Source organism: Macadamia integrifolia, chromosome 8 (genome assembly GCF_013358625.1).
Source record: "Macadamia integrifolia cultivar HAES 741 chromosome 8, SCU_Mint_v3, whole genome shotgun sequence".
Classification (NCBI taxonomy): Eukaryota; Viridiplantae; Streptophyta; class Magnoliopsida; order Proteales; family Proteaceae; genus Macadamia; species Macadamia integrifolia.
The window spans coordinates 5,245,159-5,259,051 of record NC_056564.1 but is presented as its reverse complement, the minus strand read 5'-3'; the positions used below and the strand labels follow the sequence as shown (position 1 = coordinate 5,259,051).

Here is a 13,893-nt window from a genome sequence, read left to right as displayed (position 1 = left end):
TGAGTGTTTGCAAGGAATATACAAACAAATTCAAGTGTTAGTTGATCCTTTCCTAAGCGAAGGTAAAGAATACATCCATTCTAAAATTGACAATAAACATGATAACTAAGCTTTGAGATTGAGATTCTTATGGACCCCCATACTTTGAACTTTATTATCTCACTCCAAGTTGTGGAACTATCATACCTCCAAATTAAGGAGCTTCCTTATTGTGTTCACTCTATTTCTTACCAACACCATTTCATAGAGATTAGGCCAAGAGCATCTTCTAGGTTACAAAAGACCTTAGCTTGGGTCAGACATAAACCAGGGTACTTTACATCACCATTACACATTCTTTTCATTAGTTAATGAACTCAATTGTTCCTCCTCTACGTTAGCCTGAATGACATGCATGGCTTGCACCAGACACCCAAGTTACTAAGTAGCATTGGAAACCATTCCGGTTGCATATATCTGAATTCAGAAATTGATGCAGTATGAGCTCAAAAACTTTTTCTTTTTTAGACGACTTACTCCAATCCATGTAATGTCTTGACCTCTTAAGCTTTCTAATTGGCCCTTGTAACGAGCTTTAGGCCAATTACTCTCAAATCAGATGACTTTAAGGAACTAGGTGGAAAGCCCTCAGGCTTACTTACTCGAGTAAAAACAGCTTCAGGCTACAACTGGATCAAAGAGCAGAATGTAAATCATGCAAGATTACTCGGTTCCAATCTTAACTCCCAACTAGGACTCGTGTAACTAAGATTAAACACATGATCAGGTCTCTTTTGGAGATAGTGTTTTTTTTTTCTTTTTTTTCTTTTTTAGAAACTTACCTCGGGTAGTATCTAAATTCCCTTCCTCGTTATAAGACTTTTATGACTTCAAAGTATAGGGTGCCAAAATCACCTCTTTCTCTTTCTTTTCACAATACTAATTTGTCAAAATTTTCAAAATGGATGCAAACTTACTCCTAAGCCTAAGTCTAGATTCAACTCATGAACTATCCCCTTGCCCATACTTAAAGGATGCAATGTCCTCAATGCATCAAAATAATAAGTAAAAAAAAATAATAAGGACAAAGGAGAGGGGTTACCTGTTGTAACCTGGCAGTCACTGAGAGGGGGGGTGAATCAGTGAGTCCAATTCCGATCCCCAAAAACCTGTCTGATGTCTGGCCAAGAAAAACCTGATATACCTGTCCCTGTTTGTACACAGTCGTATGCACACTCAGCCTCTCATAGGCACTTCCAAGTATGCACACCCATTCCACATTCCACGCACTTCAATATCAAATGCAAACAACAAACACCCACAACACAGGGTTTTTACGAGGTTCGGCAATTTGCCTACATCCCCGGAGTAGTGCCTATAAAGGCTTCGTACCTACTCAATACACTACTTTTGACTGCACCCACAGTCGGGAGCACCCACANTCAATATCAAATGCAAACAACAAGCACCCACAACACAGGGTTTTTACGAGGTTCGGTAATTTGCCTACATCCCCGGAGTAGTGCCTGTAAAGGCTTCGTACCTACTCAATACACTACTTTTGACTGACTGCACCCACAGTCGGGAGCACCCACACCCAATTTTCTCAAGCCGAAGCTGAGATGGCACTCGTAGTGCCGATACAATGTGTAGCACCCACTACACGGGAGCACCCACTCCCGGTGCTTAGCACCCACTAAGCACATAATAAATAATACAATTAAATTGGGCTTATATCAATGCCCTACAGTCAAGCTCTGCCTAGCATATGCATCCACAACTAGCTAGCATGCTTACAGTTCATCCACAACTAACCTAGCATGTATACATTCATCCACAACTAACCCTAATATACATACATACATGTAATGTAAAATCCAGGGTTAGAGAATCTCACAACCGATTGCCTGGGATGACTGGAAACTTGTACTGACAAGTTTGGTGCTCACACCTTCTTTCTCCTTGGCTTCTTGCTCTTCAAAGCAAACACATCCTTGCTTTCTTCTCTTCTTCCTTGGCTTTGAGTTAATGTACCATTAACACACTTCAACCACCTCTTTTACCTTCTTTAATGGCCTAAGAACATTTTATCATCAAGAATGTATGTTCATTCAAGGACCAACAAAGAGGGGGAAGCTTCTCCTACCAAAACCGTAGCTTTCTTTCACTCAAAACCCATTTTTCTTGCTTCCATGGTGTAGGGCTTGAAAAAACGAAGAAGCTGCAACTTGGTTCACCCAAATCCGACTTAAAATGAGGGAGTTATGACCTTTTGAAGTTGGAGCAATGAGATAGTCCGAAATGGAATCTTCGTACGGGTGGCGTAGGCTACACCGGCGGCGCGCGCAACAGGGGCGAGATCTGACTGTAGATCTCATATAAGAGATCTTATAATCCAAGCCGTCCGATTAAACCAACGGACAACAGATCCAAACCGTTAGATTTGAATCTCGATGACGTCATCATGACGTAGGCGCTGACATCGTCAGAAGTGTTGTCGATCTATGATTGGTTGCTTTTCCGGATTTTAAGGGAGCTTGTCTCCCACTCACAAAAGTGAAAATGAATATTGACCGTTGGATCCGAATCTCCATGATGGCTTTAATCAGATTTCATGAGATCATTAAGATCGGAATCCTTTTTATACTTTCTATACACGTGCGAAACACAATAACATACCTTGATATAGTGTAGCGCCAGTGCATCAAGAATTATGCATCTAACCAATCAAATTCCACGCGCAAGCATCTATCTCGTCCATATCACACCAAAATCTCAGCAGCCTTTGGATGGGCATCAAGCCTACGTGGTCGAATCTTGGCCGTCCATTTTACTTCCCTTTACTCCTCTTTATTACAATCAAGCCCCTGCCTCCATATGTTTCAGTGCTTAAAGACCCCTTGCAACTCAGACCTTCAAAATATTTAAATTACACAAAAGCCCTTCGAATTTCAAAAATAAAATCCGAAAAATCCACCCAACACCGAGAGCAACTGATGGATTTTCGAACCGACTTTACGGAAACGCTTATAACTTTTTCATACGATATCCGATCGAGATGAAACGAAGTGCATTGGAATCGTAACTGGATGCTCTACGACTTTTTAGAAGACTCAATCATCTGAATCATCCATGTAAAAAGACCAAAATGCCCCTACACCTTTCCAATGACGTATCTTTCTCATACGGAATCGTAATGCGATGAAATCAGAACCGTTGGAAAGATTGTATTTTTTTCGTATTGTTACATGTAGAACGCTTCCTTTAAAAAATTCATCTTCAATGCCGAAACTGCCCTTGACTGCCATAAATGCCGTAACTTCTTCATACGGTATCGGAATGTGACGGAATAAAATGCACTGGACTAGGAAAATTACAATCTATATTTTTCATGAAGAACCGATCTTCCAAAAATGTCATTTTCATTGCCGAAAATGCCCTCGATCGTAAATAGACCAATTTTACCAGTTTTGACCCAGAAACCCGCACCACCTATTAATGATGTATTAAACCACTCCATGCATACCAAGCTGCTCTGTTATCTCATCGGTGACACTGGATACTACCATGTCATCATTTTCATCCACGTCACCCAAACTGGCCACGTCATCACCGCCACGTGGCCGAGTTGCCAACAAGGACAACCATAAAACAACCGGGCACCCGACTGAGACCGACCGAATAATGCCCGACCGAGACCGGCCTATTGTGCACCGACTTGGCCCGACCCTTTAATGATTGTAGAATACCTATTTTACCCCCCAAATTAAAGAATAAAAACTAAAAAGTAAAAGACATGTTCACATTTTAAATAATGGTTATATTTGGTATCATTTATTGATTTATTGTCATTTTTTTGGGCTTGCATGAGTGGGCCGGAATATGAGAGCACATTTTAAAGAGGGCCCGTTTAAAAACCGGTTAAAGCCTGTTTAACATTAAACATGTCCGTAGCCCGGTTAAGGCCAGACTAAAGCCCGATTAAGGTAGCCCGATTATAGCTCGAGACCGACCGACCGAATATAAAATGTACCATGCCCTCAATAACTAAGCCCGATTAATTAAATGGGAGGACACGGTGTAACCTTTGAAAGTCTTCAAGCCCGATTAAACCCGACCGAAATCGAACCGACCCGACCGATTGACACCCCTAATCCAAGGGTCCAAAGTCACATCCCCATTCCCAAGGCCCTAATCATCCATTCACCATGGGTGTAAGGAAACTCAATCCTAAATATATCACCAAGTTTTTGTCTCTCATAGCTTTTTTCGCAATAGTCACTCTTACTTTTTGTCTCTCATAGCTTTTTTCGCAATAGTCACTCTTGCTTTTTTTATATGGTGTGGATTTCACATATTTTATATAATTGTATTTTAATTCTACCTCTAATCAGCACCTAGAATTTTTGTTTGGTATTAACCAATTACTCAAAATGCCAACTTCTTTATGGCGAAAATTTTTCTGTTATGAATGTTATCTTGGTTGCTATATGGAAGTGTGATCTGATGATTTCTATTATTGAATATTTATAAAACAACATAAAAAATATTTATAAAACAATATAAAAATGACCACTTGTCAAATCTTAGCTTTAAATTCAATCAAATAGCCTCTGTTTTTTATATGTGCTCTTTCTTCTTTATAGTCATGAATTTCTTGCGGCTTAATTTTGTCATTTGACAAATTCAACTATGGAATTTGAAATGTGACTCAGAAACTTTATGGTTGTAAATATTTTGAGTTGACTAGGGATGGCAATAGCGAGTAGGGTAGACGGAGACCCTCCCCTACTTGTCCCAGTGGGGGTAGGTCTGACCAAAATAGGGTCTAGGTCAGGTTAAGATTTTAATTATTATAAAGAGCAATGACCGACCTCATCAATTAACCTGTGGGTTCCACTCCAATTGACTTCTAAAATTGATAAATCTTATGCATATTACATGGTGTGTTGTGGGGTGGAGTTCAACGATGATTTAAATGGGGTGGGTCAGGATTTGGCTAAACCCAACCCAATTGCTAAAGTTGGTGCTAATCAAGATTTTTTTTTTTTAATATAAAAAAAAATTTCATTTTATTTTACTGTAAGTTACCATTGAAAAATTTTGGGACGAAGTTTTCTTTTACCCAGTGAAGGGAAATGATCTTAAACCACAACGTTATCCTTTAGATTTACTTGGAGACGGTGCTTTCGGCGTCGTTCAGTTGGATGATCACATCATGGTGTATGAAAAGATTCCATTATCTTGCAAGTCAGAACTTTTTCTAAATAAATTTTTATTTGAAAAATTTGCAACCACCACCCCTTGCCTCTGTCTCAATTACATCACCCCCTTCTTGTTTATTTTTTTACATTTAAACCCAAAAAACTAATACCATTTCACTAGTGTTAGTTTCGAATTTAAAAAGACCTAACTACCCTTCTTACATGTTTTACCCTTTTAACACCTTTTGAACCTTAAAAAAAATCCCCAAATCCCAACCCTAACTGAATGTTACCTTATCCAATGAAGGAGAGGTGCTTTTCCTTCCGGCGAAGTCAATAGCCTCAGGCGAAAACAGATACTCTCCGGTGAAGCAAAGGTATGAGGTATTTGGTTCAATTTTTTTCTCCCATTTTGCTCCTATGATACCTCTGCCCTACTCTTCTACCTGCATTGGCTTAGTCTTTTTGCTCTTCTTCAATTCTTGCAGAATACCTCTGTCCTGCTGTTGAAAGCCCATCAACATTCATAGAAAGCCCATATACATTTATAGAAAATATAGCTGAACAGAGTATTATTCTTTTTTTCTCACTCTCACTCACAATACTCTTTATTGTTTGTTTCCTCTAAAACAAATCAATTGTTCAACTATAAAGAATTTTTGAGAACATAAAAGAATGATGGAATTTCAGAAAGAATGGCTAGGTGTAAGAGAATTATGATATGGATTAATTAAGGAATATGCAAGGCTTCAAGAACCAGAATATGTCCTGGGATTTTATTTATGTACCAGTAGAGGTAGTTGTGGAAACACCTTTATTTGCACTGGTCTTGCACTGGTCTTTTTTTTTTTTTTTCGTCATGCTATTCTTCCTTCATTGGCTTAGTATTACTGCTTTGCTTCAATTCTTGAAGAAAACCTTTGCCCTCTATTTCGTCGGAACAATCTATAGTTAGATTCGTCCCATTGTCAGAACAACTTGATGTTCGCCGGAACAACCTACGATGATGAATCACAGACCAAGTTGAAAAACCTAAGCCCCAAAATGTTTGCTCTTTCATAGGTTGTAGAAATAAAGAAAGATATTCTAGGAATTTTAAAAAATTAGGTTCAAGTTAACAGAAAAAACCTCAAACCAATGAAACTATGTTAGTTTTTTGGGTTTAAATGTAAAAAACGAAATGAGAGGAAGATGATATAATAGGGGCAAAGGCAAGGAGTGGTGGATATAAATTTCCCTTTTTATTTTAATTCAATTTGAATTAGTAGCAAACAAGGCCTTAAGCCATCGTTGGACCTTATCTCCATCTTAATTCTTCTTATCCATTTTAATAGGGGCAACTTGTCCTCAGATTTTTTTTGTCCTTTTTAGAAAGCCAAAGTACGAAGATGTTAATACTCTTTTTTCTACCAAAAAAAAACGAATAAATTTTGCTCTCAAGATATTAGTACTCTTGGATGTTTGGTAAAAATTTTCATCTCCATCCAACCTACCACGTGGCAAATATTTTGAGTCGATTAGTTGAATGTATGACGGTGAAATAATTGTGCTTCTGGTGCTTACTCTCTCTCCCATCAGCGACCCACGGCCGATCCCCGATCGCTCTTTTTCTCCGTTATTGCGTATCATATTGTGCAGTGAGACATCCCCCTCTTTCTTTCTTTCCTTCCCCCTCTCCCACTTTTTGATTTCTCTCTTTTGTTAATTTTTTTCAACGATCCTTTTGAGGATTGAAGCTAAGACAGTCTAGGTTCGTGCATCCATTTGGAAAAACCTAGGGTTCTTGAAGCGTACTGGGAAGGTAAATCTTACGTCTCTCCTTGTCCTATCTTTATGTTTATCTGGGAATTTCTCTTTTCCCTTTCAGTTTTATATTTTAAGCATGGAGACGATTGCATTCTATCTATAATCTTCAAGATTTCAACTGCATTTTTTTTCCTTAATAAAATAATAAATTCAAACGCTTTTTTCTCAACTTCCAACTTCCAAGTTCATCCTTGAGGGAAGGGTTTCCTTTAGCAACAAAGGAGCCAATGGTAACTGGGATCCGTTTAATTTAATGCAATTTTAACTGTCCTATATTTGTACACTTTTAGGTCTATGTGAATCTTAGAATATTTTAATATTTTAAGGCTAAACTAGTTGTGTATTAAGATTTTTCTTTTGCTTTCTGGTTTCTTGTTTTTCTGGGTGTGCTGTTATGAAAATTTTATATTAATGTGAGGATTCAAATCTTTATTAAAACTTGAAATTCAAACCTTTCCAAGTTGTAAGGAGCTTATCTTCACTTTGAAGTAGAATTTCAGAGAAAAGAAAAACCATTTGAGCCGAGGGAGAGAAACAACCGAACAGTCTAAGAGAATTCAAGAACTTGCTTTGTTTTAATCAGAATCATATGAATCTTGAAACCATTATTTGGTAGGGCTTATAGGATCATGCAGTGATGCAATTGCAAAGAAGTCATTTCTCTCAAATTGACTATGCAATTTGGCTAGTTTTGGTTTCCAACTTGGAAGAAGAACTTGCACTTGAAGTTTCACGTTGAATATGATATTCTGGAATGCTACTAGAAAAAGGTTCAACAAAAACATTCACACAGTAATTGCGCAACCCAGGTGGAGAGTTGAACTGGAACTCGATATACTAAAGTTTGACTAAGCAGGTTTTCAAGTTGAATTCTATATATTGAGTAGCAAGAGTTTTGAAGTTGACTGGGTTATAGAAACAATAAGAAGGGTAGGAGGGAGAGAAAGGAGACCAATTAGGAGGCCAACCAATCATTTGAAGAGGATCTATCCTTTAAGTTGAGGAGATTATACTCTTCACTTGAGGAAATTCGTGCCCATCCCCATGAATCCACACTGCTAAGCTTAAAAGCTAGAGGCGCGCCCCCTGGCTAAATAATTTTTTTTTTATTGAATCGGATTCCTCGCTGTCCTTCCTCTTATGAGTTTGAAGAAATTGAGATGTGAAGGGGAGGCTTGAACTATGAAAAGCAGATGTTCTATTTCCTTTTAAGGTGATGATCCAGTCATGTTCTTTCTCTGTTTTTGTAGGCTAGTAAATGCAATCCATGTGAAATATGAAACCATTATTTGATATGAACAATTAAACAGGTGTAGAGGATTAGGTTTGTACTATCAATCAAATGTTTAGTTCTAGAAAAAATTCTCCTACCTAAAACCATGTCTTTTGTTGCTTTCTCATTGTTGTTTTAAAGCTCTCTTTATGCCAAATCAATTCTCATGGACACACTCTTGTATTTTACCTAATCATTTATGAAACTAGTTAATGTTCGGTACAAAGTAGATCTCTGTACCAGCAGGTTTAAAGTCAGAGATAGCCCTTGTTTGTAAGTTTTATCTTATTTTGTTGTCCTGTATTTCTTCTATCTCTTTAATTGTACTGGGAGATACATCAAGTCTACTAGTCTTCTTTGGAAACCTTGAGTTCTTTTTTTGGTTTGAAAACCTTAAGCTCTTGTGGATATAGATATGATTGTCTGTTGTTGGCTAATATACTTTCTATGTTGCTAGGTGAGATAAAATAATAATCCTTAAGAAGTATACTGTGTTTCTGTTTAATTGCATCAAGTCCTTCTGGTCTTCCCTTGGTATATTCCTCCCCCTTCCCCCTCCCCCTTTTTAATTTTCTTCTCTGACGTGAATCAGTTGTCAGTTCATTATATATATCTGTTGGAATAGGTTATATCTAGTGAGAATCCTATAATTGGGGTTCAACTCCTACGGGCTTGATGGATCCATACCAGTGACTAATTAACTGCTATGGAAGGTATTTTTTGACATGCAATGGTAGCTGAGCGTATAAATTTTTTGTTTCTGTAGGAGATGCATTTTTATTTCCAACCTGAATGTTTTCTGATATCTGAGAAGTAAACCATGTAGTGATCCTACTGAGTTTACTGAACTGGTATGCTTACAATTTCTGTTGACATGCTGAAGGGAAAAAACTGCCTTCCGATTGTTGTAAAGTATTAAAAGTAGTGATACTAATGCAGTTATTTTGAACAACTTTGACTGATACATGGTGTTCTTATGTCTTCATTTCAGATGATTGACGACGAAGACCTTGGATTTGTTGCCAATTTTCTTGGCATCTTTATATTTGTGCTAATAATAGCTTACCATTATGTGACGGCTGACCCAAAATATGAGGGGAACTAAGCACTTGTTTCTTGTTTACATAATTTTTGACGATTCAGTTGGACCTTATATGGCATAAAAATGGTGTCAAGTGTTGTAACTGGATTTTATTGCAATAGTAATTAGATTAACTTAGCTAAGATTCTTTATATCTTATATGCAGTTTTCCTACTAATTGTACTCTTATATTGCTTTATGGTTGGGTAATACGATGGATCTTTGAGTGATTCTTCTTCTTTAAAATTTCTGTGCATTGCATGTTTTGTTTCTATGATTGACAATCCTATTATGGCAATGGAAATTTGTTATAGAAACATCATCAAGTAGATGTTTGAATATTGTATACCAGGAAAAAAAAAATTTACATTATTGAGAAAGGGACAACTTTAATCACGAAGATATTCTTCCAGGAATCAATCTTGATATGAACAAAGGTGGTATCCTAAGTAATCAAATGATATTGATCATGCTCTGTCTTATACGAGAGAAGACAAATAGGGAATTATTTGGAACCTTGACCAGGGTCTAGTTAAATTTTTTTGTATCTAGAAGGATTTTGATAACAAGGTAATCTTTCTTTTATTTAGAATTTAGTTTTTAGTCTCCTAGTTTATGAGTTAATAGCTTTAGAAGTTATTTTTTAACCCAATTCATTGAAGAATGGAGTTTTGAGTTGATTATTGTAGTGTGAGCCTGCTTGGCTGGTGTGCTCTCTCTCCCTTCCCGTCTCTCTTTTCCTCTCTTTTCCTCTTTCTTCCCAGCGAGAACCCCGTTCTCTTCTGTGCGAATCTCTCTCCTCTCGTCATTTCTTCTTCATTCCTGTTGCTAATCCCTTGCTACTCTGCTCTGCTTTGAGGTGATATTAGCAGACCATATCAGCGAGTTAACTTTGCTCGTTGGGTTACATCTCTTCCTGATATTCAGGGCAGAGGGGCTGCCCCTTCATAGATCAATCAATCCCCAGAGTTCCGCCACTCCCATTCGGTCTCAGTCGAGGGCTTGAAGCCTTCAATCAGAACTGGTGGTTGGAGAACCGCCCATCTGGGACTTGCTCTGTAAAGAACTGTTTCAAATTCTCAAGTGGGTAACGAGTAATCGATCTGACCTGAAATTTCTAGGGCGATCCAAAGATGAGTATTGCCCTCCCAATCCTTCCTCTCCCGTGGGTTTTCCAACCTGAGACCAAGTCTGGTATCTGTCTACCGGCAGCAGCAGTTTCAGGTTATTTTCTTGAAATGTTCAAGGGCTGTTTCACTTGGGCTTCATACATAACGTTGATGCGCAACTTTTGATAGTTGAGAGTGAAGATATTTTGCTTGTTTAAGCTAATATTATAAGGGTTTTGTTTCTGGTTGGATTTGGGTATTTAGAACTTTGATAGATGTTGATGGCACTCAATCAACCTCTATTAACATTAACCCTTGTTTTAATCTCTTTTGAGGCAAAAACTAGTAAAATTTTTACCTATTTGGAGATGCATGGCCCACGATGGGAGACCCACATGTATCTTAAGATTCTTAATTAGTGGTTTCTTCTTTAAATCTTACTTCCTTCTAAATCCACTTGCGCACGTTTTGTATATACTTGTGCGGTAATGGTAGCATAGTTCAAATTGTTAATGTGGTTTTAGTGTTGGCATGATCATAATAAATGCTAGTAGCGTTTCCATTAAAAAAAATGCAAGTAGGGTGATAAAGCCTCCTGATTTTCAGAGAAGTTATTAAATGAACTAAAGTAGTGTTCATTTTGGATCTCCACCCAAATTTTTGCTCTTTTTTCGTGAGTAAATTGGATATATATTTTTTTTTTTTGATAAATTAGAACTTTGGATTGTTATAGTTGAGAAAGGGAAGAAGAGTCAGGTTAGGTCATCCAATGGACCATTTATGAAGCTCTAATAGAATAAAATGGCACTTATATATTTTTCTTTCAGTGAATTATTAATATATTTAACAAAAAAAAGAAAGAAGTGAAAAGGAAACTATAAAATCTATAGCCAATCACCTTTAATCGGGAGAGGCAACAGAGTCTACCAAATATGATAGGCAGAGAAAACGCTACCTAATAGTATGGTCAATGTGTGAGGCCAATGAGAGTGTATATTCAGGTATCCAATAGGGGGGTAAGGTGGTCATTTCATCAATTGTGTCTGGGCGCAAGATTGCATGGATGGTAGTAATTTTCTCTCCACACACACACACATATATGAGAAAAAAGAGCTGTCAGGGTGGCTCCTTACAAGACCCTATGAAATGACTGATTCATCCCCTATGAAAGATAAAAATATCACCTCTATTGATGCTTCTATGGATGCTCTCATTGGTCCGTGCTGATGTAGAAGCCACACTCCCGGACAGAAAACTCTCCCTCTACTAACGCAGATAAGAATTAGGATCGAATGTCCTTTTACCCTCGATCAAGGAAAGATTCCTTCATTAATGGGTGAGGTTGTCTTAGAATAGGTTTCAAGAATAGTTGAAGGGCATTATTGACCTCATACAATTAAGGGGCAAGTAATTATGACCTTAGCATGTTAGGTGAACCCTACTCCACTAGAAGGGAGAGAGGGTCCCTCTACCCATTTGTCCGGATTTTTTTTTTAATTTAATTTAATTTTGAATTTATGTGTTACACCTAGTCTTACCAAGAAAAGATAAGAGAGAGAGAGAGAGAGAGAGTTTAAGGCTTATATCTGACTAGTCTTATCCCATATGTGCGCCCAGTTTCATTACAAGGTTAAAGGGCCAGATCAAGATGAATATCTACCTCTATAGGGTATTGGAGTGAATCTAGTGCCTGAAGAGTAGTCACTAGGAAGTTAGTGGATCGATCCTTGTCATATGAGTCTGAATTTATATTAAATATGTTTTTTTTTATTAAATTATTCTTCCTATCCCTCTAGTATCCGTGAATAAAATCCTATTAGGTAGTTGAATAGGAATAACAAGAAAAAAAATCTAAGAGAGGTATTTTAGTGGATCACAGATCTTCCCAGTTGGAATGTGCTGATGACATCAAAGAGGAGGACGTAACCAAAGCTTCCCTTTTTTTTATTACCACGTAAGGTGCGATCAAAGTTTGGAGATAATTAATAATAATTAGAAAACTAAACCAAAACAAATCACTATATCAAATTAAGTTTCGAAATGTGTTAAAAGACTTGGAAGGAGCTGTCACAGAAGCCAAGTGGGAGGGACACTGAGTTCCAACCCTCCTTTAAAAGCAAAATATAAAGAAGATCATCGATCGATCTCTGCCAATAGAGTAGTGAGAGAGAGAGAGAGAGAGAGAGGATGCTATTGCATTTGCTAGCTTCTCTATACCTATGAGACTGTAACTCTAGCAATCATCTTAGCGTGGTGGATATTGATGGTGCATGTATTAGTTTTTTTCTCTCTCACCCTCAATAAAAGTGATTTTGAAGGAGACACAGACACTGGAGCGGAGTGGAGTGTATGGAGTAATCACTTACTTGAATAAGATAGTTGATTACAACTTACAAGGTTGACATGCATGCACGCCTAGCTATAGTGAACCCTACTACTCTATTTTGGATGATTTTGGACAGGCCATCAGAGATGTCACAGGTCAAGAATCAAGATCCCTACATTATTGCCTTTAATTGTCTCTTTTTATTATTAATTCTAAATCTTGATGTTAGTAATTATATCATATCATATGAATGAGTTCATCCATCCATCATTGTCATCAGATACCTACAAAAGCATTTGGCCTACAATTTTGGATGATCTAACCGACCCTCACATCACAGATCCCACGCATACATTTATACACTTTATTTGCTTATGATCTACAGGCATATGCAGATATATAGCATCAATAGGCTGGGTTGCTATGCTGGGCGTGTAGTCACAGTGGACAACAGCTCTTTTCCCTCTCCTTTATACATATATATGTATCTTTTAGTTTGAAGAGTAAGTTGATAATTTGTGTTTCTGATGAACTCCCATTTTGAATTTAAAGTCCGTGGTAAGCGAATCTCCAAGAGACACTCTTTTACCCTTATTTTCTTTTATTTTTATTTATTCCAGTTCTTTATCTTCAGCAATTTTGTTTACTGCATCAAGTTCAAGAAATAAATTGGCTTTCATTTTTTTTTTTCTTCTTTTTTATATAATAAGTTGCCTTTCAGTTGTGTAGTACTGCATCATTCACTCTACAATTTGAGATAGAATAAGTATGTGATGAGATCATCATTCACTAACCAAAAAAACCAAGCTAGAGTGACTCTTAGTTAATTTGAAACGGTTTGGGTTGATCTTGAAACATTGCATGGGTAATGCACTTTTTGTTCAACTAACGCTGATTTTAGCTTTTTTAGTGTTTGTTCCCACTAATTCCAACGCATACCAAATTTCACTTCTAGACTTTAGAATAAGAAGAATCACAAACAAACCCTAAAATGAACTTTTGTTAAGCCAAATAGAAGAAAAAGGGGAAGGCTCTTCCTAGATATTTGCATTCTTTTAATCTTTACAATAAAAAGTACGAAGAACCCTAAATTAAACTTTGGTGAGGAAAAAAAA

General features: G+C 37.3%; 1 protein-coding gene across 1 annotated transcript; it reads left to right on the top strand.

Annotated features, from left to right (window-relative positions):
• Positions 1-9,253: 9,253 nt before the first annotated feature.
• On the top strand, positions 9,254-9,502 carry LOC122086066 (dolichyl-diphosphooligosaccharide--protein glycosyltransferase subunit 4A). Its single transcript, XM_042654761.1, has one exon. It carries the CDS (start codon positions 9,254-9,256, stop codon positions 9,365-9,367), a length of 114 nt encoding a protein of 37 aa, XP_042510695.1. The 3' UTR covers positions 9,368-9,502.
• The last annotated feature ends 4,391 nt before the right edge of the window (positions 9,503-13,893 follow it).